General features: G+C 45.6%; 3 protein-coding genes across 3 annotated transcripts; all 3 read right to left on the bottom strand.

Moving 5' to 3' along the window:
- Positions 1-517: 517 nt before the first annotated feature.
- arid1aa (AT-rich interaction domain 1Aa) lies at positions 518-16,648 on the bottom strand. Its single transcript, XM_070965939.1, has 20 exons — positions 15,412-16,648; positions 12,864-13,082; positions 12,152-12,757; positions 11,933-12,028; positions 10,858-11,098; positions 10,011-10,100; positions 9,737-9,907; positions 8,852-9,185; positions 8,562-8,707; positions 8,390-8,475; positions 8,062-8,271; positions 7,759-7,963; positions 7,433-7,586; positions 7,127-7,296; positions 6,811-7,003; positions 5,857-5,982; positions 5,105-5,207; positions 4,028-4,877; positions 3,770-3,900; positions 518-3,673 (listed from the first exon to the last, which is right to left on the bottom strand). The coding sequence occupies exons 1-20, from the start codon at positions 16,330-16,332 to the stop codon at positions 1,799-1,801; spliced, it is 6,927 nt and encodes a 2,308-aa protein (XP_070822040.1). The 5' UTR covers positions 16,333-16,648; the 3' UTR covers positions 518-1,798.
- Positions 16,649-19,324: 2,676 nt separating this feature from the next.
- Positions 19,325-23,247, bottom strand: gpn2 (GPN-loop GTPase 2). Its single transcript, XM_070967085.1, has 6 exons — positions 23,005-23,247; positions 22,405-22,919; positions 22,103-22,259; positions 21,732-21,892; positions 19,966-20,096; positions 19,325-19,772 (listed from the first exon to the last, which is right to left on the bottom strand). The coding sequence occupies exons 2-6, from the start codon at positions 22,822-22,824 to the stop codon at positions 19,700-19,702; spliced, it is 942 nt and encodes a 313-aa protein (XP_070823186.1). The 5' UTR covers positions 22,825-22,919; positions 23,005-23,247; the 3' UTR covers positions 19,325-19,699.
- Positions 23,248-23,508: 261 nt separating this feature from the next.
- gpatch3 (G patch domain containing 3) lies at positions 23,509-26,356 on the bottom strand. Its single transcript, XM_070967084.1, has 7 exons — positions 25,925-26,356; positions 24,833-25,284; positions 24,511-24,685; positions 24,346-24,405; positions 24,108-24,229; positions 23,883-24,010; positions 23,509-23,774 (listed from the first exon to the last, which is right to left on the bottom strand). The coding sequence occupies exons 1-7, from the start codon at positions 26,334-26,336 to the stop codon at positions 23,591-23,593; spliced, it is 1,533 nt and encodes a 510-aa protein (XP_070823185.1). The 5' UTR covers positions 26,337-26,356; the 3' UTR covers positions 23,509-23,590.

Below are 26,356 nucleotides of genomic sequence, written 5' to 3'. Positions count from 1 at the left end.
TGTGAAATATTTTTCGTCTCCTGCAAGCGGCGTGCCATACCATTTTATGGTTTGTTGAGTGGCGCATGGTATTTTTCATAAGAAAAGCCTGCCCCATCTTTGCAGTGGGATTTAACGTGCAGTTTTACACGTGCCTTCCTAAGTAAACTCCGACGTATGGATTTTTGAATAGTGAATTTGTCTATCTGAAATCTCACGCGCATAAAGCGGGTTCTTACCTATTTCTTCTGTTTGGGCCCTGATGGAGGTATAAGCAGAAATGTTCATGTCAATGGAGCAGTTCACACCCTCAAGCTTGATGATTTGTTTTTACATTTATGCAGTTATTTTACTGAGCCATAGGAATTGCAATAAAACTCATGCAAACAGTGAATCCCAGCTGACTCCACTGACTAGAACCATATTTCCTACAGCTGTGAAGTGAACATACATACATTTCAGGAAATCCTTTAAACCAATTTTTGCTTGAATTCACACACTTGTTTTCCCAGAAGAAAAAAAGCATCAAACAGCTTACGAAGATTTAATGTACATTTATTCTTACCACGTGGAACATATAGTATAAAGATTTCATACTGAATAAATGATATTCATTGAGCCAAAAAAGGGAAAGGGAGGAATTTACATGTTGTCTTAGCTACATAGTCTGAAATACAAATATGCAGAATCCATGACTGAAGAAAAATTGTCAAATGTGTACTTCATCTAGTTTATTTTCGTTGTACCAGGAGATAACAGGTTTGAGCTGTGTCTGCCGTACTACGGAGCTGTGGAGAGACCAGAGGAGTGGGTCTAATCAGTGGGGACTGGAGGTCATGGACCAAACTCACGTCGGCCTCAATCCCTCACCGATAACAAGTGTGAGAATAGTGACACAGACAGAGACAGACACAGAGAAAGGAAGTGTAATGTACAACATTATATATACACCACAGCAAAGCTGTATTTGAAGTTGAAAACCAGTCCTAAGAGGTGATTTCTTTTCATAAGGGTATCCATACAATCAAGGGATAAGAGGAGGTAAGGGTGTTGTAGGTTCTTGATACTTTGGGGAAGAAAGCCATTTTCTGTTGAACACCAAACTAAAATGACCTCAAAACTCTAGAAGAGCTGCATCTTCTGCTTCTGTGTGAAACGTGTTACAGAATGCTTACACTCAAGAGCAGTACGGTACAGAAAATGTCCTACAATCTACTGCACACTGCACAGGCCTCCCTGGTGAGGGTGTCTATTGACAGCACTTTGTCTACTGTCAGGCTGACTGGTGAGAATCCAACTACAGCAACTATAACCAGTAGGCCACTTGTCAGTCTCCTTCACCTCTGAACGTCAACCACTTACAGACTCACTGTGCCCTCGAGGGGAGAGCTAGGGCACACTGTGTCTCCCAAACTCACTGTAAACGAGACAGCAACTTTGGTTACAGTTTTTGTTTTTCAGCTATTTATTTATTTATTCATTTATTTATCTTTATTAAAAAGTACTTTCCCCCAAGTGCAGAACAGTCTCCCAACCATGGTGCTCTGCTCTGTGTCATCCAGTTGGCATTCATGTTGCAAGTAGTGTCACTTTGCGGGCATCTCTCTGGTTTGTAATCCACCACAGCTCTGTGATTACCCTCCTCCAGCAAGGACGGCCTGGGGAGGGCTCAGAGAATGGAATCTGAAGGATTTTCATAAATTAAAGACAGTCACTTGAACTTTCCTTGCCCTGTTACACACACACAAGCCAGGCTTCCAGGGAAGAGGGGATTGGGGATAAAAACCCCAGGAAGTGGAGCCGCGGCTCCCTACAGCTGTCATGACTGGCCAATCAAAAACAGTACATCACAGATAACATGAGAAACCAGCGAGTTCATTAGGGGAGACACTGAAAGGTCGAGGAGTCGGGACTCGTGTAGTGTGAACTCTGTGTGGTTCTCCTCCACCTTGGCTAAGGCGTGCAGAGCCCGCGCAGCTCGCCGCATCATGTCCGGGCTTGTGGGCTCGAAGTGCATCCCCTGTAGGTGTAGTAGAGAGCTCTGGCTCTGCTGAAGCTGTGTGGCAGCCAGACTATCCTCCAGGAAGCCCAGCAAGTTGCCCACACTGCCTTTCTGGACAGCGATTGCTCGGGCTGCCATAGTATCACCTTGGGCCAAGTTGGCCAGTAGGACCACGGCCATCTCCCTGCAGACTGCTATCTTCCTGTCTCCGATTAGTCGCACCAGGTTCCCGTATAGCTTCTCCAACCTACTGAATGGCGGAGTGGCCAAGATGAGGTCCACATTGTTGTCTTGGATGCTTAGTTTGCTTAGCGTCTCCAGGACCAGTCTCTGAGGTGACAAAGCACTGTGGGGGCCCAAGGTGGGGAAGGGGTCCTGGGCCTCTGCTGAAGGGCAGACCGCCCAATGGAGAAGACCATCCAATAGAGGCAAGCAGATGCTCTCAGGGTAGATGGAGAGGTCAAGTTGGCCTGAGATGTTGGCCAAAGTGACCAGCGTGTTCTCCCTTAGGAGCCCCAAGCAGTCCCACCACCATTCATCCCTCTGGCCCACTCCCTCGTCTGAATCCTCGTCTTTCTCATAAGTGAGCGGAGCCTGTTTACGCTCAGGGTGCCTGTGATGGAGCAGGATCAGGCGTCCCAGTAGCAGCAGCAGCCCAGGATGCTTGGACATCTCGTGGTCATTGCCTGGCACAAAGGAGAGGCTGCGGACAATATTGGAGATACAAATGCAGCGGCGGGCTAATGAATCCTGCCAGTTAGCCAGTGCAATGAGAGGCCCCTCGTCTTTACTGTGAGGCTCATCCTCAAGGATGGTGCCGGTCTGCTTTGCCTTCTGGGTTAAAACACTGCTGGGTGGAAGAACGGATCTGTTATTCTCCTGGTGACTTTTAGCACCTTTCTCAACTGTCTTTGTCTCTGAATCTGTTTTCTGCTCTTCCTCACTGCTGAGTGAGGGGCTGGCCTTCTCTGAGACTGCCAATTTCTCTGATGGAGGTGTCTCTCTGTCTTTTTCTTGATTCTTCCTTTTCTCTTCCTCAGTTGGCAAACAAAGTTCCTGTATCTCTTCTTCTGGCATTCGCCGCCTCAGCAAAAGTGGGGGCACAGGTATTCGTTCCCGTGGCTCCAAGAAGTCTTTGCGTGGCTCAAAGTGAGTCTGGATGTGTTCTGTTGAGTCTCCCCCTCCAGCGCTCCAATGAAGCAACCCACTGTCAAACTCTTGCAGTTTGCCATGATTATTGGACTGGCCAGCCATAAACGGGTCTTTTTTTCGTACCACCTTTAGGGGAAACTTGTCGAACTTGCTGGCCTGTCTGGGTCTCTCATGGGCAGCTAAGGATTGCAATGAGCCTATCTGTTCAGATGAAGAACCCTTACTCTTCCTCTCCTCATCTTCTGTCTTCTCATCTCGACCCCGAGACTCAGAGCACTGCTCCTGCTCTTCTTCCTCTTTCAAATGAGCTGGCCCCTCTGTTTCCCGTTCCTCCTCTTCATCATCATCATCCTCCTCTTGTTCCATGTCCTCAGCCCGTGGCTCCTCGTCTTCTACGCTGTCCCAGTCTCGTTTCAAAGCATCAGGATCAAGTAGTGTCCTCTGGCCAGGGTCTCCCACCTCATACTCCCTCAGAATGCCGAAGATTTCAATGAGGCAACGTCTGAAATACTCAACCACCAACTCTAGTAGGCCAGGCAACTGAAAGTGAACATGAATACAGAAAATGTCAGACATGCTAATTATGCACAGTGTACTGTTATAAGCTGTCATTAAGAGCTCAATATAGGGTCTCACCGTGTTGAGATCAAAGGTGGAAATAGTGCTGTCATCATACAGGAGAATGTTGATGGTATCTAAGGCCCACGTACTCTCAGCCAATAAACCAGACTTTAATGACATCATGACTCTCCAGGCCTCCGGAGTTCCTAAGAAGTCAAGACAAGAAACGCAATTGGTACCACAAACTCACTGAGCAACAATAAATGTGGACTAAGCAACACCAGGCAGTGTAGTCAATAATAAAGAAGGTTCACAAGACGGCTTCAATCATACCGATATCTTTCACGGTCAGTCTCCGACGTGGTTTCAAGACCGGATGGGAAGCTTCTGTAGAGCCCGGAGGAAAAGGCATGTCTCGCCTTATTAGAGGCGACTGCACCGGAGGGGGCACTATGTGAGATGCAGGCACTGGAGGGCCGGCCTTCTGCATCTTCATTACTCCGTGCATATAGGGAGATTTACTCGGCGATGTCCTGCTCTCCATGGGGCGGGGCATGGAGGCCGGGCTGGACACCTGTGGAATGTGGTTCTGCACACCCTGAGGGGGCTGGTAATTGGCCTGTACTGAACGAGGCATAGGTTGGCCAGGTCCTGCTGGACCATAAGGAGGCTGCCGTGGGCCCATCTGACTCCCCCACTGGCTATCGTGATTCATGCGTGGTTCTGATGACATCATCTCCTCTGAGCGGGTCATGCCAGGGTAACCTGGCCCCTGGGGTGGGCCCCCGGGACCACCCTGCCGGCTGGGATAGTTCTGATAGTTCATGTCTCGCGGACCCTGCCACATCCCTCCCTGAGGACCCTCAGGGCCTGACTGCATCATCTGAGGGGGCATGTTGGGCTGAGCGTTGGGCCCTGTTGCTCCTGGCATTCGTTCACGACCAAAGGGAAACGGGAACTGATTGCCTGGGCCAGGGGGGCGGCGATCAGAGCCGGGGTAGGGCCCACTGCCACTGTACTGATTGTATGTCTCCTGCTGTCCTGAAGAGGGTGCAGAGGCACCTCCTTGTTGTTGTTGCTGCTGCTGCTGCGGTGGTTGTTGCCCACCATGGAAGGGCCCACTGTACTCTGTCTCATGACGTTTTGATGGAGGATAAACCCCCTCCACAGGACGCTTGTAACTCTACACATAAAAAGGGACAGAGAGAGACAATTATTTCACACCATTTCAGTAGGAATGTTGAAAAAATTACCACATCAATTCATATAAGTCAAACAAAATCTAACATATGATAGCAGCTCAGTCAAAAAGAATAACTAAAACAATAAATAACTATTAATAACATTGTCTGGTTCCAGTCTAGGTACTGACAATAGTGAGAGTTAGTGTAGTGTAGATGGATCATTAACCTGTTGTTGTTGTTGCTGTGGGTACATTCCAGGCTGCTGATTTGGGTAGGAGCCAGTAGGGGGCGTTCCCTGTCCAGGATACTGATTACCATAGGAATCATGCCTGCAAACATTATGCCATGTTAGTTTGACCATGAAAATATTATACATCACGAACTAGCTGGATTAAGGCTTCCATTGGTACACATGTACAGGCATACACACAGTCAACATTATGAATTCATGACCAAAAGACGCAACAGCCTCACACTCGATTCCATTATACTAAATGTCCATTATACCCCTCTCCATATGATCAAAATGATTCATTATTTTCCCCAAAACTTTTGTCAAATAGAAAGGGCAAATGTGAATCCTGATTATAAATACCCAACTCTTTTTTGTTAACTGTACTACTAGCTGTAAATACCACCCCGAGAAAATTACATGATCACAACCATATACAATAAGTCCAAACCCAAGAAGAATGGAAACTAAATTCTAATGTTCATGAAGTGATCATGTTCTGATGAATATTTTTCACAATAATAAAAATCTTACTGAAATGACACTGAGTCTGATTACACTGTACAAACAGATAAAAAAGGTTGTCTTATCACGATATTGAAGATCCCTCCTACATTTCCTGCATTTTTGAAACCTTCTAACACTCACAAACAAAATATATTTGTTTTATATAAAAAGTTATCAGTTTCCATCATCAGTAGCTTTAAACCAAAGAAGCTTGGCAAATAAGTGTTATGTGGACTGACCGTGGCTGCTGTGGTGGGAAGCGATTTGGCGAATACATCCCCGTGTCGGCGTTGGCAGGCATCATAGGGTTTGGCTGAGGAGCACCGGATCCCATGTTGCCCTCTGGGCCCATTCCTTGCTCCGATCTGAGGAAATCAGAATAATACACATGGTATGTTCCATCCATATTTTGCCACACACACATAGACATACAACTTATGCAAAAGATCATCAAAAATACCCAATGGGATAGGATTTGTTGTTCCATTTGTTTTACCTTTTAGCTCCTCAGCCTTTAACTATGACAGATATTTGAGGCTCTCTCAACCAACTAAATTAAATCACAATCAGTCAAATCTTTTATCCTGATTTTTAAATTTAACTCTGGGGGTTAATTGTGCAACTTATCTGTGTTCAGATCAGCACAAATACAGTACACGGCCCCTCATCCATCACAAAGACAAATTATCAGTAACTTCATGTCAATGAGCAATATTACAAATTAAAATGAACAATGAATAAATGAATGACAAAACTAAACAAGATGAATTGTCACTATTTCATAAACACTATTGAGTATATTAGACTCACAGGATGGGCAGGGACACATGACACATGTACCACAGTCCACCCACATCTTCCTTTTCAAAAATCAACTTTTTTCAGATGTGTTCAGTAGATTGTATTTAGTTCTTGTTTCCACAACAACATTACACCAATCCCTCTCAGTATATCATCAATTCAAAGCAAAGTTAAGCGTGTTAGAAGCCAGCCAATCCTATTGCCAATTCCCATGCATTTCCTGAAATTTCATCAAATATAATCAGTCTGGAAAGTTATTAATTAGACATATTTTTCTCAACCTCCATCGGAACTTTGAGGTGCGACTGATCACAAAAATGGCTGCTGGTTAAAATCAGCAGCGCTCAATGACCTTGAAAATGCCATCTTCCATTCAATGCAATGACTCTTACCTCCTGTCGTAGCCTGGTCCATAAGGATACTGCTGTCTGGGCCCCATAGGCATCGTGCCCATGGCCCCAGGCGGTCCCCTGTTGAATGGAGGCTGCTGCTGTTGCTGCTGCTGTTGTGGTGGTGGTTGCTGCTGCTGTTGGTCACCCACCGCGCTGTTAGGGCCCTGGTTAGCAGGTAGAAACTGCTCCCCAACTGGAAATGCATTCAGAATTAAAAGCCCACTTAGAACTGATTAACTGAAAGGGTAATTAAGGAAGTACTTTGGTCTCTACAATAACATGATTCATTCAGCTCTTGTCCATTCAGTGTACGTACCTTTCCGCATGTTACCAAAGGGGTCCTTGTTGGGTTCATAGGAGCCCATGCGCCCTTGCATGTCTGGTGTATTCATGCCAGACTGATAGGCAGAGTTGGGCGTCATGTTCTTCCTGGGGAAAGCAGGGTCATTTCCTTCAGAGAAGGGGTCCTGAAGGTTAACGCTGCTCCTACAGAGAAGCAGAGGTGAAGGGGGGGGGGGTTAGGAGATAAGTGGGAGAGGCAGAAGAAAGCGCAGAAAGAAATTAGTTTCTCAAATAAAATTCCTTTCAGAAGCTAAAATGTGAGGTGTTTAAAAAGAGTCACCTGGACCCTGGTGGCATGGGGGGCATCTGGGTATGAGGGGTGGAGGCTGGGGTGGGGGGTTTAAGGTCACCTCCCTCAGCCATGGAGCTGCTGGTGGACTGGGGTGTCTGAGGACCCTGCAGAGAGCCTGACCCAGCTGTGGAGCAGAGGGACGCTTCAATTCGAAAGAGAGGAGCAGACAGACAAGGTGCATGACATTAATGACACTCAAACACAGCACCGTAGGTCCTGTTGTTGCATTTAAAGTGCACGGATGTGGTTTAGTTACTTAGAACGGCATGAAATCACATATTCATTTGAAAAGATAGCATGAGTGTGGCTCTAACCTGGAGAGGGGGGCTGGACCTTAGCAGCTTGATTCTTTTTGTTGTCTGTAAAAATCTCAGGAGGAGGGTCCTCACCACGCTCAATATTGCACTCAAAGGCATACAGACACTGAATGTACTGTTTCTTCAAGGAACTGGCAGCACTGCTAGATGTACCCACATTCAGGGAAGTGGCTAGATCACGCCATTTCTTATTCTTATTCACCTGAGGGTCACATGACAAGACAAATTTAGAACAGAGATTACTAATGGTTGCAGCAATAAATGTAACAATTTATTGTTGGTAATGGGTGCCATATTAACCTGTGTCATGCCTCCAATGTCTTTCACTGACATATACAGCCGGAAGAGGTCGAGGGGTTTGCGTCCTACAGCGGGCAAGTGGCCCATGCTCATGGCTTTCTCTTCAACGAAGGCCAAGTAACGGTCCACCCACATCTTCCTCTCCGGCTCTGGTCCTAGCTCATACAGGCGTGTTATCTTTTCACTGGTCATGGTGGAAGAGTTGGACTTCTGTTTAATGCAAGAGACATGAGACCAATTTTAAATTCAACACGTGCACCTACAGAAGACTTTTGGGGGTGTGCAGGCTTTACTGTACTGTTATTACAACATATAGCGGACATTTTACCTTAGATTTGGGCTCTGGTTTGGGTGTTACACTCCCATCTACTTTGTTATTCATCTTATTGTTCAACTCTGGGCTGGGGGCCATACCTAGACACAAGGATGAGGAGTTAGCTGTGAAACTGGCACATTAAAAAGAAAATAAAGCTAGGGGGAGTCTTTTCTGTATAACTTACCGCTTGAGTTATTGGCCATGTTTGGCCCCATTGGATAAGGAGATCCACCTTGAGTGTTCATCATTCCAGGCAAGTTGTTCATGGGAGGGCCATAAGGTGGACCTGAGCCGATCATGCCTGGAGACATGTTGGGGTAACCAGGCATCCTGGGAGGAGGAGAAAATATATGAGCTTTAAGTATTTGTAAGAGTATGGTACTGTTATCTCCTGATTAAGCAAATCAGAAGCCAATCAGAAGCCCTGTGTGAGGTAAATAAAGGCAGACACCAGAGGATCCAATGTAAACCAACCTGTTGTGCATGGAGTTGGTGGCAGGATGCTGCATGGCTGCAGGGTCCTGGGGCTTTCTGTTCATGCCCGGAGGAGGACACATTCCTGAGCCTACCTGGGGTGGCATATTGCCCATGTTCGGAGGCATGTTTGGACCCATGTTGGGGCCCATATTTGGACCCATATTGGGCCCATAGGGACGTGCTCCCATTTGATTAGGAGGCATCCTTCCTGGAGGCATGCCAGTATATGGTGGCCCCCCACCCTGTCCAGCCATGGGGTTCATTGGGCCCATGCCCGGCCCGGGGTAGTTTGCGTTGGGCATGTTGCCATAGCCAGGTTGCCGGGGATAACCTAAGGATGACATTGTAAGAAAAAATAAAGTAAAGTAATCACTTGGCTGTAACTGTTTACTGGTCTGGAAAAAACCCAGCAGAATCACCCAGAGGTTTATCTGTGTTCTACATTAAAATTGGACTGTTATAGCTATGAGTACTGAGGAGCTGTGGTGAGGGAGACTTTTCCCCACAGTGTGCTAGCAGAGAGAGCTATGCACCCTGAGCAACAAGCCTTCGTCACAGTCTCAGCTCTACTGACAGGAGGCTCTGCTACGTCAGCTGACTCTCTGCTTCACAGCTATAAATAGCTGCAACAGAGTCAGAGGGAGGGACCAGGGATAGCATGGTATTGAGACAGGGAGATATAGTCCATAGGTCTGTCTAATGGGAAATCTTCATGAGAAAACTTCTCAAATGATAATAAACTGAGTGGAAACCCTTTTATAAACTTAACCCACAAAAAAATATTCACAGTGAATCATTTCACAACATTATAAAAGATTAAGACAAAATGAAGCCTTCTGTCTTCAAGTCAAACTCTGACAGAGGTAATTCAAAAGTACACACCTTGGGGACCATATTGTCCTCCCTGCTGTCCATAGCCACCCATGGAGTTGTTCTGCTGATATGGGCCCATCCCAGGATGCATCTGTCCCCCTGAGGACTGACGTGGCGACAGTGCAGAGGCTGACTGGGGGGAGCCATAAGGAGGCATCTGAGGGTTTCTCTGCATAAACCCTGAAAGAAGGCAAGAGAGGGAGACCGGGCTCAGGCTCTGATATTATACTAAACACTCACGTGTTAATCTCTTTGAATGCTTTGCATTTAGGCCGCAGCATACCTCTGTCCTGGGCCATGGGAGACTGGCTCATTGCCGGATGCAGACTCCCATCTGACTGCACACTTGATGGCCTGGGAGGCATCTGGGTGCCTAAACAATAATATTTAAGTCAAGTTATTGTGAGCTCAAGTACAAGTACTGAGTTTCAAGCCACCGTGGTTATAATGTAGCTACCATGGTTGAGAGATCCATTTACACCAACAAAAAACAGGGCAAGTAACTCAAATATGGGTTAGTGTTTGGTTCCATTTGTCAAACAAATTCAAGCTATCCACCATGTTCAATGCCACATGTTTAATTCTGTCTGACCCACTGGCTCAGCTCTTACAAATGGATGTTTTGTGAAAGAGTGTTGGCAAACCAACAGAATTTAAACATTTTAAAGTGTAGTCGAGGTCCCAAGTATATATCAGGCAGAATTTTGAGAAAAAGTGTGATTACAGGACATCTTTAACATTGCCAATTGCTGTACGGTGAAGCAGCGATAAAAGCAGAGCTTTGCCACAGAGAGAGTTATAGCTTCAATTAAGTTTCAGATTGGTATTGTCATAGTGTGTCATGTTTTTTCTAACTTTAAAGCTACAGATGGGGGGATTTAAAATCAGTAAAATCGAGGTTTAAGAGTTTGATCATGAAGCATAATAATATTGTTCTTGTCAGTGTTTATTATGTAGATGGAGGGACTTAATGATAGAATTTTAGTGGAGGAGCATTTTTGTCTAGAAATGCAAAATCAACACCAAAAAGCTGACATGACCTAACGCACAAGTAAAGTGGGGTCAAGATCACAAACAGAATTCTGTTACAGATCATATGTTTCATTTCAGAGATTGAGGGACTGGCCCACCTGGCATGTTGGCAGGTGACAGCGGTCCTGTACGGGGTGTGCTGGCGCTGGCGGGGGAGCCAGCTGGGGAAGGTGAAGGCCCTCGGATCCCTGGCAGGTGGGGAGACGTGTGAGGAGAGAAGGGCGACTGAGCCTGGTTACTCTGCTCGCCCTGGCTGCTCGACACACCTGACGTGCTCACACCAGGACTCAGGGCGCCCTCTGTTCCTGTAGGGAGGTCATCGATGGATCCTGACAGGTCCTGTAAACACGTACAAGAAGAGCAGATGTAGAGTCAACAAATATTGTATATTAAAGCAAATAAAAAAATGGGCATTTACACTTTATGCCTCTAGAAGATTATGCTCTTGCGCATTTTAATACTGCATTTGTTACATTTACAAACAGGTTAATCCAGTGTTTGGAGTATTGGAATGTTTACTATTTCATATACTGGTTGTAGTATGAGCATGTTGCAATTCCCTCTCTGTTGTTTAGATACGAGTGGCACACATACAAATACTACACACAAACACACACACACAGACCCAGAGGCCTTTGTCCTTATTTATCTTTTTCAAAGAAAAAAAAATGAGTGCGCATTAGTGCCAGGGGTTGTCATGGTTACCAAGGTTTGTAGGATGTGAGCTGAGTCAGCATGTAGCAGCAGCCTTGCCATGTGATTTCAATACACAAACAAACTCTCTTGTATTCATCTCAGATATACCCATTTTCACAGCACCTTCTCCTCAAGCATCAGCCACAGCCGTCTCTCAACAAACACTAATGTGCAGCAGCATACAAGGTCTTAAATCACCAAGGGACTGAGAGCACAGCAGCCACAAAACAAGCTTGCAGCGAAATTGACGCTTTTAAAAAAAAACATTAACATCCAATGCAATACAAAGGGAATATTAAATGTACTGAGCCTCGTATTGCCCTACATTTTATCAAGTAGTAAAATTAATATGTCCTGGTAATTAAAAATTATAAGACAGAAATAGAAACTAGCACTGTTACAAAGGAGTGAAAAGCAAAAACACAGTGTAAAAAGGGCTTTTTATGGTCTAGCTGTGACATAACAAGCATAACTGACCGGAAGGCTGGAGGGGCGGCCTTGGCTGTCCTCTGGGCCAGATTTAGGCTGAGTGGATGGAGGGGCATTGGACTGAAATGAGTCCTGGGATACCTCCTAAAAAGACATCAGAACACATGCTTAAGAATACTGCCAGAGTTACAGGAAAGCATGTCTGTAAACACACACAGAGAAAGATAATTTAGTGTGATGGATATGATCCCAGACTGAGGGGAGTACCTGCTGTGGTGGAGGAGGAAAGCGCTGATAAGGTGACTGTTGTGCTTGCTGCTGCTGCTGAGGGTTCTGCGGGTATGCTGCAGGCTGGCCCTGTGGGTGTTGGCTGTGTCCCTGTGGCTGCTGTGGAGGCTGAGACTGTGCCTGCTGTTGCTGCGAGGGGGGCTGCTGAGGCCCCTGTGTGGATCCCGGGTAGTTGGACTGGCCCTGTGATCCAGGAGTATCCTGGGAACTTGGCTGCTGTGGGGCCTGACTGGGGGGACCCTGCTGCTGGGCGTACAAAGATTGGCCAGATTGTGGGGCTGAGGCTTGGGAATAAGGTGGCTGAGACTGTGGGGGCCCTTGGGGTGGACCTGGCAGTGGCCCCTGGGTCTGTGGGGGCATGTGGGGCGGCTGATAGGGTGGTCCTCCCTGGGTGTGTGTAGCAGAAGTCGGTGGAGGGTGGGGTTGCCCTGGGTAAGGAGTCTGGCCACCTGGTTGTCCTTGTGGGGGCTGGGAGTAGGGGGTTTGCTGCTGGCTTGGGTGGGGAGCCTGGCCTGGCTGGCCATAGTATGGTGCCTGGCCCTGGGAGCCATAGCCTCCTGGTCCCTGCTGTCCATAAGATCCCATCTAAACAGAACACACAAACACATAAGACCTCAAACAAAATTAAGAAACCCTTGATAAAAAGGATAAAAGTAAGTCACTGTGAACTTATTTCCATTTTTTTAAATACCTGTGGACCATATGGCATGCCACCCATGCTTCCAGGGGTACGTCCTTGCATTCCCACTGGATATCGCTGGGGACCTGGAGGGCCATAACCCTGGCCAGGATATCCAGGCCCCTGTTGTGGACCTGTGGGAGGCCCCTGCTGCGACTGCTGACCGTATGGACTGCCAGCTCCGTATGGTTGACCTCTCATTTTTCCCATTGGGTCCATGGGACCAGGTGGCTGGACATGGTAAGAACGTGAGAAAATACATCGAGTCAACAACCAAGCAGCGGAGGAGAAATCGAAATAGCAAATGCAGCAACTTCCATGCAGTCCTCCTTATTCTGAAACAACTTAATTATACCATTGCAGTGTTTTCTTCAGAGTCCATAAAATACTTTGCTACAGTGTGTAGCATTTGCAGCACCAAAGGTGTGAAAACAAGCTTCAATGAAAGAGGAAATTGTGCTTTTTTTCACCTCATTTCCCACGGTCATTACTCTGAGTTGTTTTTTTTTTTTTTCACCTCACTTTGCCATAGTTTCGGAAGTCAACACAGCTATATATATCTACTTTCAAATGGAGGGCAGTCTGCCCAATCTTAAACATATCCCAGCTGTGCTCCTGTTTTGAGCCTGGTCCAAGTAGCTTTTTTCCCCAGAGAAGGCAGTTTGGCTCTGGATGAATGACACTAGAAATTAAGGAAGTACTTTCACACCAGCCTCACATTTAAGATCAAATTATTCCCTCACTTCCACCAAAACTGCTTGGCACTGTAAGGTTGGGAATTTCATGATAATTTAAACTAAAGAATGTCCACTTCAAAAGTATCCCCTTTCATTACATGAAGTGAAATCCCACATGTGCACTCTTGCTGAGAGGTGTCCTCAGCTTAACAACAGCCCTCTACACAAACAGTATGCAAAATGCCTTAGTGACATTTTGCAGATCCAAGATAATGAAGTGAAATAAATAAGAGCAGCACATGGCTAATCTGCATAAGACAGAGAGGAAACTCCCTTGGCTGGTGAGAGATGGTGGACTGCCTTCTGATTGGCTTGGGGGGAGGATTGGGGGGAATTCTTTGCAGTCACACAGTCAAACTTGTGTGTCAGGCCAGACACAGCATAAACACACACACATACAGACACATGCTCACAAGCAGAGAGGTCAAATTTTTCTTTTAGCTTTTGCTGCATAACAAGTCACAATATGAAAAAACAAAGACATCCCAGTCATTTATTTATCTAGGGGACATCGAGGATAACAAATAATGTGGTGTGTAAATCAATGACAAGAAAACTAATAAAACAGCAGGTGTGGTCTTAAACCACTGTTAGAAACATTGAACAAACGTAGGAATGCTGTGTAGAGGTTTGCAAATATACTGTACAAAGATGCAGGCTGTGGTTGCCATACAAGTTCAGACTTAAGCCATCAAGCTACAAAGTGTGTGACAGTAGAGATGGTAATTGTAAAACCGTGACAGCTAATTTTCTTTCTTTTTTTTTTTATTTGCCAAATGAGAAAATGAAAAATAGAAACCCACATATCCCCCATGTCCCAGCTGCTCCAACACTCCATGTCTAGCTGAAAGTGGAGCAGAAGCGCGAAGCAGCAATACCTTTGGTGACCCTGTGATGACTTAATACTGTGTGTTCTTATCAGCAACTGTTGCCTTGCATCACATGTAATTATAAATGGCCATGAGCAGCGGATGAGGAGCCAATCAGATTTCAGCTAGCATGTCAACCAAAGACCAACTATCTCCTGGCTTTGACAGCAGGATTTTACCTCCACAATTCAAATCCCAGTGTAAACTGAAGGCTGCGAGTCACTCACTCATATGAGGCTGAAATGACTGTTTACAGGCAAGCACGCATGAGAAGCCCGGCAGCTTTTCAGCACAGGGAAACTCATTTAATCAATGCAGGAGCAAAGTGTGATAATTCACAACCTTTCCTCACATCTTACAGGACATTTAAGTAATTTAAACTGAAGCTACATGAGCCATTTAACTAGCCGTTACAGGCTGATACGGCGTTCAACACATTCCTTCCATCGTGGCCGCAAAATTATGGGCTTATCGGGCAAGAAAACAATACAACGTGTGCGCATACGGAACTACCACAAGCTTATTCATATGAGAAAGTGTCACACTTTATAAACCAGTGTAGTATGAACACGTTTATATGAAAAAGCGTTGAAAATTTAAAGTATAACACACGTAGGAAAGACAGCGGAGAAAAAACGAGCAGTTGCTCTTCGCGGAGTATTTTCGCCCCTTTTCAAAGTCGGGCCTTCTTGGCTCCCTGAACGTCCTTACATCGGTCCAACAACTTATATCGTCTTCAAGCGGCACTCCTGTATTGTTACATACCGTTATAGATATATTACAAACAACATTTATTTAACGGTGTAGTGTAAAGGAAAAAACACACACGAGAGGCAGCCATTTTAGAGTCTTTGCGAACTAGTATCAGACAATGGCTGGCCTGCTACGTTGAGAACTAGCTAGGAGGAGGGATGCTAAAGCCCACACCATGTTCCTGCAATAATGTGACTTTACCTGGGTTCTAACAAGCGGCTGCCCGGCACTTCCCGGGCTCATAGGCGACGGGAGATGGCTTCTTTGTTGCCAACTCGGATTGCTCCCTCCATACAGCCCGCTGCTGCCCATGTCTGCTGGTCCCTTACTAGCTCCTTCTTGGCTACTGTAGTCGCTAGACGGGTAGTTCGGATATGCCCGCGTTGAGCTGGGTGAGGTCAGGAGCTTGTTGAGTGTCGGCGTGGATGTAGGTTGAGGGTTTCCAATGTTATATCTCTGGTTATTGTAAGATCCAGCCATCGCCGTGGGTCCTCCCGCTGGTGGCTGCTGCTTAACGTTAGCTGGCTGCCCCCCAGCTGTCGGCGCCTGGGTACTGCGAGGGGAGTTCATGGCGTACGCTTGGCCGGGATAGGGAGTCCTGTTCGGGAATGGGTTGTAATTGTTGAACTGGTGGTTTGAAAAGCCATGGTCGTGGGAATTAGGTTGATACGGATCCATCATGTTGCTCGACTGCACGACCGGACCCGCAGCAGCTGCCATGCCAGGGCTTTGTTGTCCGCCATGTTGATGAAAAGGGGCCCGACCGTAGTGCTGACTGTATCCGTACGAAGGTGGAGGAAAAGCGGGGCCGTGGTGATGCACCAAACCGGGGTGGTTATTTCCCTCCGGTCCGACAGAGTCATTCTGGTTATTATTGTTAGCCCTGGGCGGGTTCCCATTCCCGTTCTTCATCTCAGGTTCCCCTCCTCCCCCTGCATTTCCACCGTCGGCCCCGTCCTGCAGATCCCCCCGGCCCGGCGATCCGCTGTCCAAGCCCGGCTGCTTTTTGTCTGACTGCTTCTCCCCCGGTACCGACTCCTCCTTGGGGTCTCGATCAGGCTTTTTGAGTTCGGAAGGCGGGCTTGTGTTAAGAGTGGCGGCGCTAGCGACCTGAGCGGCCATGATATACCCCCCCACCACCACCTCTCTCTCCCTCTCTCGGCGAGTCAGTCACAATCAAAAGCTAGCATTGAATATAAATAATTGTTTATAACCATTCATCCTTGTGCCGATTCATTCCCACCCCTTACACCGGATCGAATCCGGTTTCCATCCCCCCGGTTCCGGTTCCGCAAATGGGTTAGAGATATGATGGAGGCTCCATACAATGCGTAAAAAAGCAACAGAAATTGTTGTGGGAGTTGTGTTACTGAGCCCGGGTAGAGGCAGGGAGCGAACCCAACCAACACGAGGCTCCGCTAGATACAGCCATTTTACTGAGCCGCACAGATGGTCGCAACACACGCACTGGATCCGCTCCAGTGCGGACTGGACTTTTGTCTCAGCCTCACATTGTCTCTTTTTCCCACATAGGTGCAATATTTTCTCCACATGAAGAGCAACTCATCAGTGTTTCCGTTACCAGCATAGAGAAAATAATGTGCCTTAAATAAACCGCCCAAGAGGCTTTGCATTACAAAAAATATGCATGTGCATGGTGAATTTCATGGGTGATCAGTACAGGGGGGAGTTATTAATTCAAGAAATATGTCATTTTTCAAGCGTATGTGTTTGCATAGATGTGGAGGCCACAGCTGCAAGTGGTGAGGGCTGTACTGCACACACTGCAGCATGGGTGTTAAATGAGAGTTCATTTATCCTGGCTTTCCATACACAGTTATAATTCTTGGGGGGGGGGGGGTAATAGTCATACTATAAATATATTCAGCTGAAAAAATCTGCTTTTGTGCACTGCTAGTTTTTGTTAATTCCCACTAGTGTGTCTAAGTGGTATTTAGGCAAGCGAAGGCAACACACAGGTTTTTCCACAGCAGAAGGAGGAAGCCTTGCAGCAAACGAGACTACCAATGCACATTCTCTGCTTTTCCCTCCCCTGCTCTGCTCTGCTCTGCTTTGCCACCCCCTCCTCTCCTCCTCTCCTCTCCCCTCCTCTCTTCTCCTCTCTGTCTGTCTCTCACTCCAGCAGAAACACTCCTCTGCTGAGTGTGGGGGGATGGGTGCACAGGCTCCAGCTCCCTCCCTCTCTCTCACACACACACACACACACGCACACACACACACACACACACACACACACACACACACACACACACACCCTACTAACACTGAACTATGCTGTACAGAGAAAAAAAACCTTATCTACTAGACAGAGGATGCATGAACAGTTTCAAAGTCTCCCAACAATTAGAAAAATGGAACATTTGTCCCCCCTTTTCCCTCCTCAGTCAAATGAAGCAGACATTTTTGGCATCCACAGGGTGTGTGCACAGAATTGAGCAGGGGTGGGATGGTAATGAGAAGTGTGTGTGTGTGTGTGTGTGTGTGTGTGTGTGTGTGTGTGTGTGTGTGTGTGTGTGTGTGTGTGTGTGTGTGTGTGCGCGTGTGTGCGTGTGCGTGTGTGTGTGTGTGTGTAGGCTGAGGGAGTGTTTATTAAAAAGAATGAAATGCAAACACATGGCAAGGTTAATGACGTGTTTAATAGTTCGACTGGGTATTGATTCAAATTCAGATTTTGAGTGTAAGTGGGACAAGATTGCCTTTCTCTTCTCGCTCTCGATACGCACACACGCATACACGCACGCACACACACGCACACAAACTGTCTCTCCAGCTATCTCTTTCACACATACACACATGCGCGCGCGCACACACACACACACACACACACACACATCTACCTCTAGGGGGCTTACAGGGGAAAAAAGGCAGGAAGTACCAGTGAGAAGGCATACTTGATCACATGTACAAACATCGGAACACGATTTAACATTCTGCCTGACACACCCCCCTAATGCATGGAGAGCTGTGCGCTTTGCAGGCTGGAAGCTGCACACGCAGAATTCCACATCCACATCACACCACACCACACGGGGTTAATGTGATTTCCCACATCAGCGCGGGCTCGCCAAGTGGGTCCGACTTAGGCAATGCACGCACACGGAGCCTCATGTTTTAGCGTGTGTGTGTGTGTGTGCGTGCGCGTGTGAGGGCGTCTTGAGACTATTTAAATGTTGGGGGTGCATTTGAAATGCTGGGTTTTGAAGCTGGGTTTCATACTAAAGACAGCAGCAGTGGAGAAAAAGTCCTTCAAGTTGAGAAAGAGAGTTTTAGTTGCATTCAGAGAGACAGAGGGTCTTCCATCCCGGAGACCAGACACAGGGCCAGTTGTGCAGAAACAGATTTAATGTAGCTTCCTCTCCCCGCCTGACTTAATTTTTCTGCTCTGGATGCTGGTAAAAGCTGGAGCAGATTTCTGTGGATCTGGGTGGAGGATTTGCAAACACATGCGCCACCTGCTGGACGTAAGGCAGACCCGACATTGAAGCACTTGGTGTACACCGAAGTCATTACTACTTCTGATGCGTAATTACTACGTAGCTTGTGATTGCTTTAGATTTACGGCACTAAATCTTTATTATTATTATTTTTTTATTACTGAACAGGTCAGCTCTGAAAATGTATGATTCTGCTCTAACAGCAGTATTATGGTCTGTACTGTAATAGTATTACAGTATTTGATATTACATGTGCAGCCCAACACTTGGCTGGATATGAAGCTGCTCAGTATTTGACCTATGCTCAAGATTATTACAATTTCTTGTATAAACATAAAACATGTGGTGTTCTTGCTAATATTTACCCATCCACTGTGCACGCACACACACACTCTCAAACTGCACTTGCATCTCTGAGGCAGTGCCGATTGTCAACTTCCATTATATTCCACTGCATATCAAGGGAAATGTGCTGTCTGCTCTGTGTATCTTTCTGTCAGACGTGCTCCTCACTAACACATGCACATGGCAGGAGGGTAGCAGGAGAGTCCTCTGTAGAATCTTTGCCATAAGACTCCTTACAAATTATAAAGGTAAAAACAATCAACATGACTCATATTTTCAGCTAATTCATTCCCATAAAGAAGACAAAAAATATTGCACCTATTAATTGCAGTCACTTTATTGTTTCAGAACGAATGTGACGTACAAACAGAAAAATATAAACATGTAACAAAAAACTAAAAAGGGTCTTCTCATCTGAAACATTTTAAGAAAATGCATTGACATCTACTTCAAATTTTCCTTGTTTTCTAAAGAGATATATATTTAATCACACCTCTCTCATTGATAACCGAAGAAAAGCTCGGCACCTTGAAGCATCTTCAGCACCCAAATTTAGTTTCCATCTCTCCGCTGCTTTTGCAGTGAGGCTCAGAATTCAGGCCAAGTGAGATGGATGTTGCCAAGACTCCCCTGGTATACTGGTGCTAAAAAGGCAACCGCTTTTGTCCTTTTATTTGGGCTGTTTCAATTTACAGGTCCATCATTTCCTCCTCCACAGTCTTTCCACTGGTTTCAACATAGCGCTCTTGTACTCCAAGAGTACTGGAGTACTGTTAAGGAAAACATAAAATAACACATTTGTAAATGTCACTCAGGTCACATTTAGCTAGAATTCACCATAAGTCATTAGAAACAAAAGAGTATTCAGTACTTCAGCCACCTCCCGTAAATCTTAAGGTTTGATTTGAAACCAGATGAGTCACAGTGAGTCACCGCAGTGATTAGGAAAGGATACGAGTCGAACTGGAAGTCTGCCCCCACAGCAGCTGACATCATGGCCTGCAGATTCCTCTCCTCCAGGTCTCCGAAGCAATAGCCATTGGCCTTGTCCACTGCTCGTAAGACCTGAATCATGCTCTCTTTGTCCTGCAGACAGAGAAGAGAAGCGTTTGACCTCAGGGGGTTTTCCCTGAAGAAATTCACCGAAACTCCCTGGTGACCATATATTTGCTGAAAAAACTCTCACTGAAACCTAAATAATGTGCTCTTTAAAGACAAATGTACCTCTGCTTCCAGGATATTCAGTCTAAAATATATAAAGCAATTTGGAAGTAATCACGTCTTAAGTCAGTGTCAGATGTGATAGGTTTCACACGTCGTCATTTTCTTCTCCTATTTTATTTCCCCCACCAGTCAGATCTGCTGCAACAGCACAGAGGCAGACTTCTCCTTGAAAAAGCTGAAACCTTCTTGGAAATGTGATCATGCAGCCTGTTCAGCCTTGGCGAATGTTTAGCAAGCATTGTCAGATAAGCTACACATGCATCCAAAGCCAGAAAACCACAAACGTCCTGCAACGCTCAATAGTTTAGCATCTCCTCCTCGTCAAGGTCAAAGGTGTATTTTTTCTCTCAAATTTGCAGTATTTAACTACCACTGGTAACCAAGGTAACTAGATGCTGCTTAATCTAAAGGGGGTAGAAAACAGAAATGTACCAAGGCTGCATTTTCACCATGGTGGAAACAAGAGCCCCAACCTGCCATTTGTATAAATTACTAGTCCCACATGCGGTTGATGGCAAAGCGGTCTAGACTCCTGTCTCTGGATACACACACAGGGTCATATCAGTCTCCATAAAGGAATAATGTCAGGGAAGGAATGCAGTGTGCACAGAGCCCACTCGCCTTCAACAGTTCAATCCATCTGCAGAAAATTGATACAGTGTTCAATTTCAAATGCTAAAAATGATTTATGGATCACCTGTTGACAAGATGAAATGTGATTTTTAATTCTTGGAAAAGAGCCAGTTTGACATCGGTGGATTAATGTCGGAGTTTAGCATGTTATACGCTGTCGTCTGTGGATAATAAACCCCTTCACAACCCATAAAATATAATGGAGGAATTCTTATTACGCCTGCCACTCAACGTCTCAGCAGCCTCGCATTGTTCCCCAGAAAAGAAATATAACGTCAGACAAGCCCCTGACACAGTAATTAAGTATGAATTAATTCATATTTGGCAGTGAATTTTCTTTCCAGTCAAAACATGAGATGAGTTTTAATGAATGAAAATGTATCACAGTGAAAAATCTTTCAGCCAGTTATTCTGTACATGCTGAAACTCATTTCTGTATGTTTGATAAAGCTGGTCAGGCTGCATTCGCTCTGTGACTTTTGGGTTAAGCTCACAGAAGATGACACAATAAAACAAAAAAAGGCAAGATTTGTATGTAGCTGGGGGCAATGTACTCACACATACACACATACTGTGTGTGCACATAAAGCCCGGTCAGATGGATAGAAATATTTTTCTTTTTCTGTGTCACAAAATGGCCGCATCCAAACTGAGCTACTGGAAAAAATATGTTAAATTCAGAAGCTTGATTTCAGCCATTTGCGACTGCCCAGCACAGTGGCTTCAGCCACCCAAGAACTTCCTGAATCAGGAAATCCTCAGTGCTTCTACTTTTAATGTGCTGAAGCATATCTTAACACAAAAGATGCAATATTAGGTCCTGTTAGTTAAAATGTACCAAGAAATCTAAAATATATTGAGTACCTGTACATTGAGGGGCACAAAGGAGACGAGGCTGTAATCTTGAATGACTTCTGCCAGCTTTTCATTTAGATGGTGGAATTTTTTAAAGAACGGGTCTGCGGCCAGGTGATCGAGAAGATAGGTCAGGTCCATCACCTCCGTGTAAAAGTCAAGGTTGAAGGCTGCACAAGAACACAGACAGGAAGAATGTTACCACAGCACATAAATCAATTTCTGAATGTTATAAAATCACAAGGAAGAACCTCATTTGTGGTACTGTGTGTGTGTGTGTGTGTGTGTGTGTGTGTGTGTGTGTGTGTGTGTGTGTGTGTGTGTGTGTGGTAACATTAGTGTTGGTTGAGGCAAAGCCCCCCCAACAGCCCTCAGCTTACCCAGTTTGCCATACTGCTCAATCAAGTCCATCTTGGAGAGGATGTTGACGTGAGGCAGCTCCACGTGCAGCATGGTGGACAGGGAGGTGCACAGCACAGAGATGAACTTGGCTGGGTCAGCGCAGTAATGCGAGTCCACAAGGTGCACTGCTGTCAGCTTAAGCAAGAGAGAAAGTGTCATGAGACCTACATGCGTGGTAGGATCATGTTAATGTCACGTTCACAACTGTATGGAATCAGCATCAGTTTCAGGCTCTGGGGGTGTAACATCATTTCCATGCCTGCATGTTTATGAGACTCACCCTGAAATTCCACTTGGCCAGCTGGGAGAAAATATTCTTGACTGAATTCTGGTGGGTGTAGAGCTCCACTTGTCCAGGACAGTCAAACAAGAAATAACAATCACTGTGCTGTTTCAGCTTGTTCTCTAACCAGTCCAGATTTGCTTCAACATACTCCATACAGTACAAGAGGCCACCGTTGGGCCCGAGCTTCAAGCCCTCCATGACATCGTCTAAGGTGACCAGCTCCGAGATATCTACCGCACAGGAATACGGCAGTCCCTCGTTGGCGGGGTCCATGTTCACCACCACCACCTTGCGTCCCAGGTGAGTCAGAAACTCCTGCATTCCTTGGCAGTAAGTGGTTTTTCCTGAGCCCGGAGGTCCGATGACCACCTGGCCGAAGCGTAGAGAGGGCGTTGCTCGTGTCTGGCTGGACATGACTTCAGTGTCAAGGGGACTAGAGAGCTGTGGAAGACCACATTAGATGGGACCATGTGTGCTGTCCTATGCAGTGTCAGCATCCAGGGTGCTGCCTGACAGGGTCACAACAATCAATGTTAGATGTTAGCTTGAAAGAGGCGCAAGTTAAGCATTTTTATCACTAGAGCAACAACTCACCTCGATATGCTCAGTCACTCGGGTAACTTAGCTAACAAACGTAAGGTAAATAATGACGCTTGTAATAATAGCAGTAGTTGTTTAAAAGTTTGTGTGACAAAGGAGAATGGCTACTAACGCTAGCTAGTATTTCTGTTCCGACATTGTGAACATGGACTTTGTAAATGTAATAAATACTGATGGATAATTACTGTCTACCGCCGTTTTGTTTGCATGCGTATAAAGGCTACTAGTTAAGTGGCTAAGCTACTCTAAAGCACTTCCGGGTTACGTTACCGTCGTTTCAAAATAAAAGCACCGTTTATTTAACGTGGGGAGTTACACTAACCTTACCTTTGTGATGGTACTTCATGTAATCCTAATTATGCATCATTAACACACTCCACGGAAATGTTAAGTATTCAGATGAAGACAAGTCTTTGTATGATTGTGAGTCAGCAGACTTTAACTGACATCACATAAGCATATTAAAAAGTTAAAAGACAAGAACAGCACAAGTGGAATAAAAGGTCTGAAAAATGTTTTAATAACTCAGTTAGATAAATAAGTGAGTACAAACAACATAAAAAAAATAATTTAATTAAAGTCATCTCCGTGGTCCAATCACGCCACCTGGCTGCCAACCTCTGTACTTCATACTTGTGCTTGGCTGTCGTCTCAGTAATGTGTCACCTCCGTCTATGTTTTTGGGTTTATCATACACTGTAGATATATGGAAATCTGTTCTGGCCTTTTTTACAGGATGTAAGACCAATTTTTCTCCATGATACCTGCAGAAAAGAAATTTATTAGCATCAGGAGTGCACTAAAAAACTGTGTCCACTCAGTCAAAACATGCAAGCAATTTTGTTGATTCTGTTTTTTGTGTTCATACGTACCCAAAGCCTCTTTTGCAATTGGGATGTTGGCCCTCATTCTCAAGAGCTTCAGGAATCCCTATCTGACTGTGTCCTAACCCTTCACCATCCTTCCAGCCCTGCTTTTCCATCACACGACGACCAAAGCCCTAAAAAGAAAAAAAGAAGAAAAAAAAAACATGAGAAATTTGCTCCTTTAAGCTATGATAGAAAAGGCAGGAGTACAATTACATGCCAGCTCCTTACCTTAGTGAACCTCTCAAAGCTGCCGATTGTCTGATTATGTCCAGATTTTTCTTCAAGACCCTCCCTCAGCCTTTTCTCATGCCGCATTCGGACATAGTCACGGGCATCCATGTCACCTCCATCTGTGAGAGCAAGAGCTGGATTAAAGAAAACCGGACTCCGCAGAGAGAATTCACACCACAGTCTGGTTCCCTTCATCAATCAATGTGATCACAGATATAAAACAAACTTGAGATACCTTTATCGTAGTAAACACTCATGTCAACATCCCAGTCGTCTGCCGTTTGTTCATCGAAATCTTGACAGAAAAAGGAGACATAAATGACTAAAGGTTTGATTTTTCATACACCAGCTTCTTCTGGTGAGAGTGTAAAACTGCATTATGAATGTTTTTGTTGCATACCTCCTTCCTCCTCTTGCCAGTACTGGGCGTCAGTGTAGAACACCAGGCCTGAGCCGCCCTTCTCCCACTTCAACTCAATCTCCTCCTCATACAGCCTCTCTTTGCTTCGCTCCTGGCTCGTTACATCATCGTGCAAAGCCTCATGGCGCTCCCACTCCTCACAGCAGTCATCATCCTACAACCAGCAAAATGAATAATTGAAAAACCACAGTGAAGAGATGATGATGATGATGACATTTCAGACAGCCCTATATCACAGCCTACAGATGCTAACAGTAACATTTAGTAACATACTAATAAATATAAATGGATTTAAACGCACGTCATCTGCATTTGACTGTGCATCCTCCTCTTCTCCCTGTGGCTCATCAGTCTCTGTTGTTTCCACGTGATCACCTAGTTGCCTCTTTCCTGAGGGAGGAGCAGTCAACGTGCCTGGTCCTGATATTTCATGCCCAGTAGCTGTTAAAACAGTCTCCTCTGTGGCTGGAAGTGTCCAAGTGTTTCGATATTCGAAAGGTACATTGCCATAACGGCGGTTAGAGCTGGTCTTAGGAAAAGTGAGGCCCAGCTTGCGGATGAGGCGAGGAGGCAATCGGCAGGACTGGATGAGTTGTAGGAACACTTTCACCGGTGTGCCAACATTCCCATTCGGCATCAGAGCGGGAGGATTCAGCTCAGATAAGCTTTTGAGGTCAGCCTCTGTGAAACACTCCGTTAAGGACACCCGGTGCCGCTGCTCGTGCTTTGTTCTATACGGGAATGAACCTTCACCTGGAAGAATAAAGAACAATTTAATGTACAAATAGTACATATAATCCCCGACACTCTTTATCTAATCGAGAGCTTTCTGCTTAGAACAAGCTCTGCCTTAAAAACGTAGTCAATGAATCGAAAATTATACATCTGCAAAAATATCCAGCATGTTGTAATACACACGCAGAGAGACATCTGCATTGCTTTTGTTCATATAGTTACAAACTATATGGGACAGGGAAGTGACTAATGAAATAATGACCTTTATAATAGTTTAGACTCTGATAACTTGCGGATGACTCAGAAGAATCAGGTTTAATATAATACTTACAATCAAACCAACGGAAGCCAAGATATCCTGACCGTTAGTCCCTTAATTGAACCAATAACAAAACACTTGTGCCACTAATACCAACAACTCCATTGTAATGCCAGCTCAGTGTTACAGACTTGTATCTATTTTACGTATAGCTCCCTGCAGAGCCATAATAAACGTGTTACCACAGGCTGAGCACTCCTCCCCTTCACCTGTAAGCTGACCTTTGTCTAAAATGCCCCTTCAGAAGTCATCTATTTGTCCTCTGATCCACATTTTCTCGACCGACAGTTCGAGTAAAGGCAGGCGCATTTAGAGAAGCGCACATAACGTCTCACTAACCTTTGTCATCTGAAACTTTTACTCTTTTGACAACACAACGTCGCGCCAGCCAGTTCCCCTTCGAGTTGATCCAGTGATTCCCCGCATACATCCTGACGAATCTGTCCGCTTCTTTTTCATAAAGTGAGACGATACAACAGCACGACTTCACCGTCTGCTTCTTCACAGAGGCGTTCTCTGTGACCTGGTCAGCCTCCGGGGACTCGGAGCTGCCCTCCTCACCGTCAAACGCTGCGTTTTCGGTCCCCTCCGCTTCCCTGAGAACCTCCGGTCGATGTCGGTAGTGAAAACACTGAAAACCGCCGCTTTCTATGAACTGGCTGAAATAATTTCTCAGGTCCGCTGAGCGAAACGCTACAGGAATGTTGCTGATCGCTAAATACACAGAGGAAACAGCTTTAGAGTCCGCCATGTTTGTTTTTCTAGGCAGCA

This window comes from Chaetodon trifascialis, chromosome 7, assembly GCF_039877785.1.
Source record: "Chaetodon trifascialis isolate fChaTrf1 chromosome 7, fChaTrf1.hap1, whole genome shotgun sequence".
In the NCBI taxonomy this organism is placed as follows: domain Eukaryota; kingdom Metazoa; phylum Chordata; class Actinopteri; order Chaetodontiformes; family Chaetodontidae; genus Chaetodon; species Chaetodon trifascialis.
Note: the sequence above shows the minus strand (reverse complement) of the source record. Positions and strands in the feature narration are given on the sequence as shown.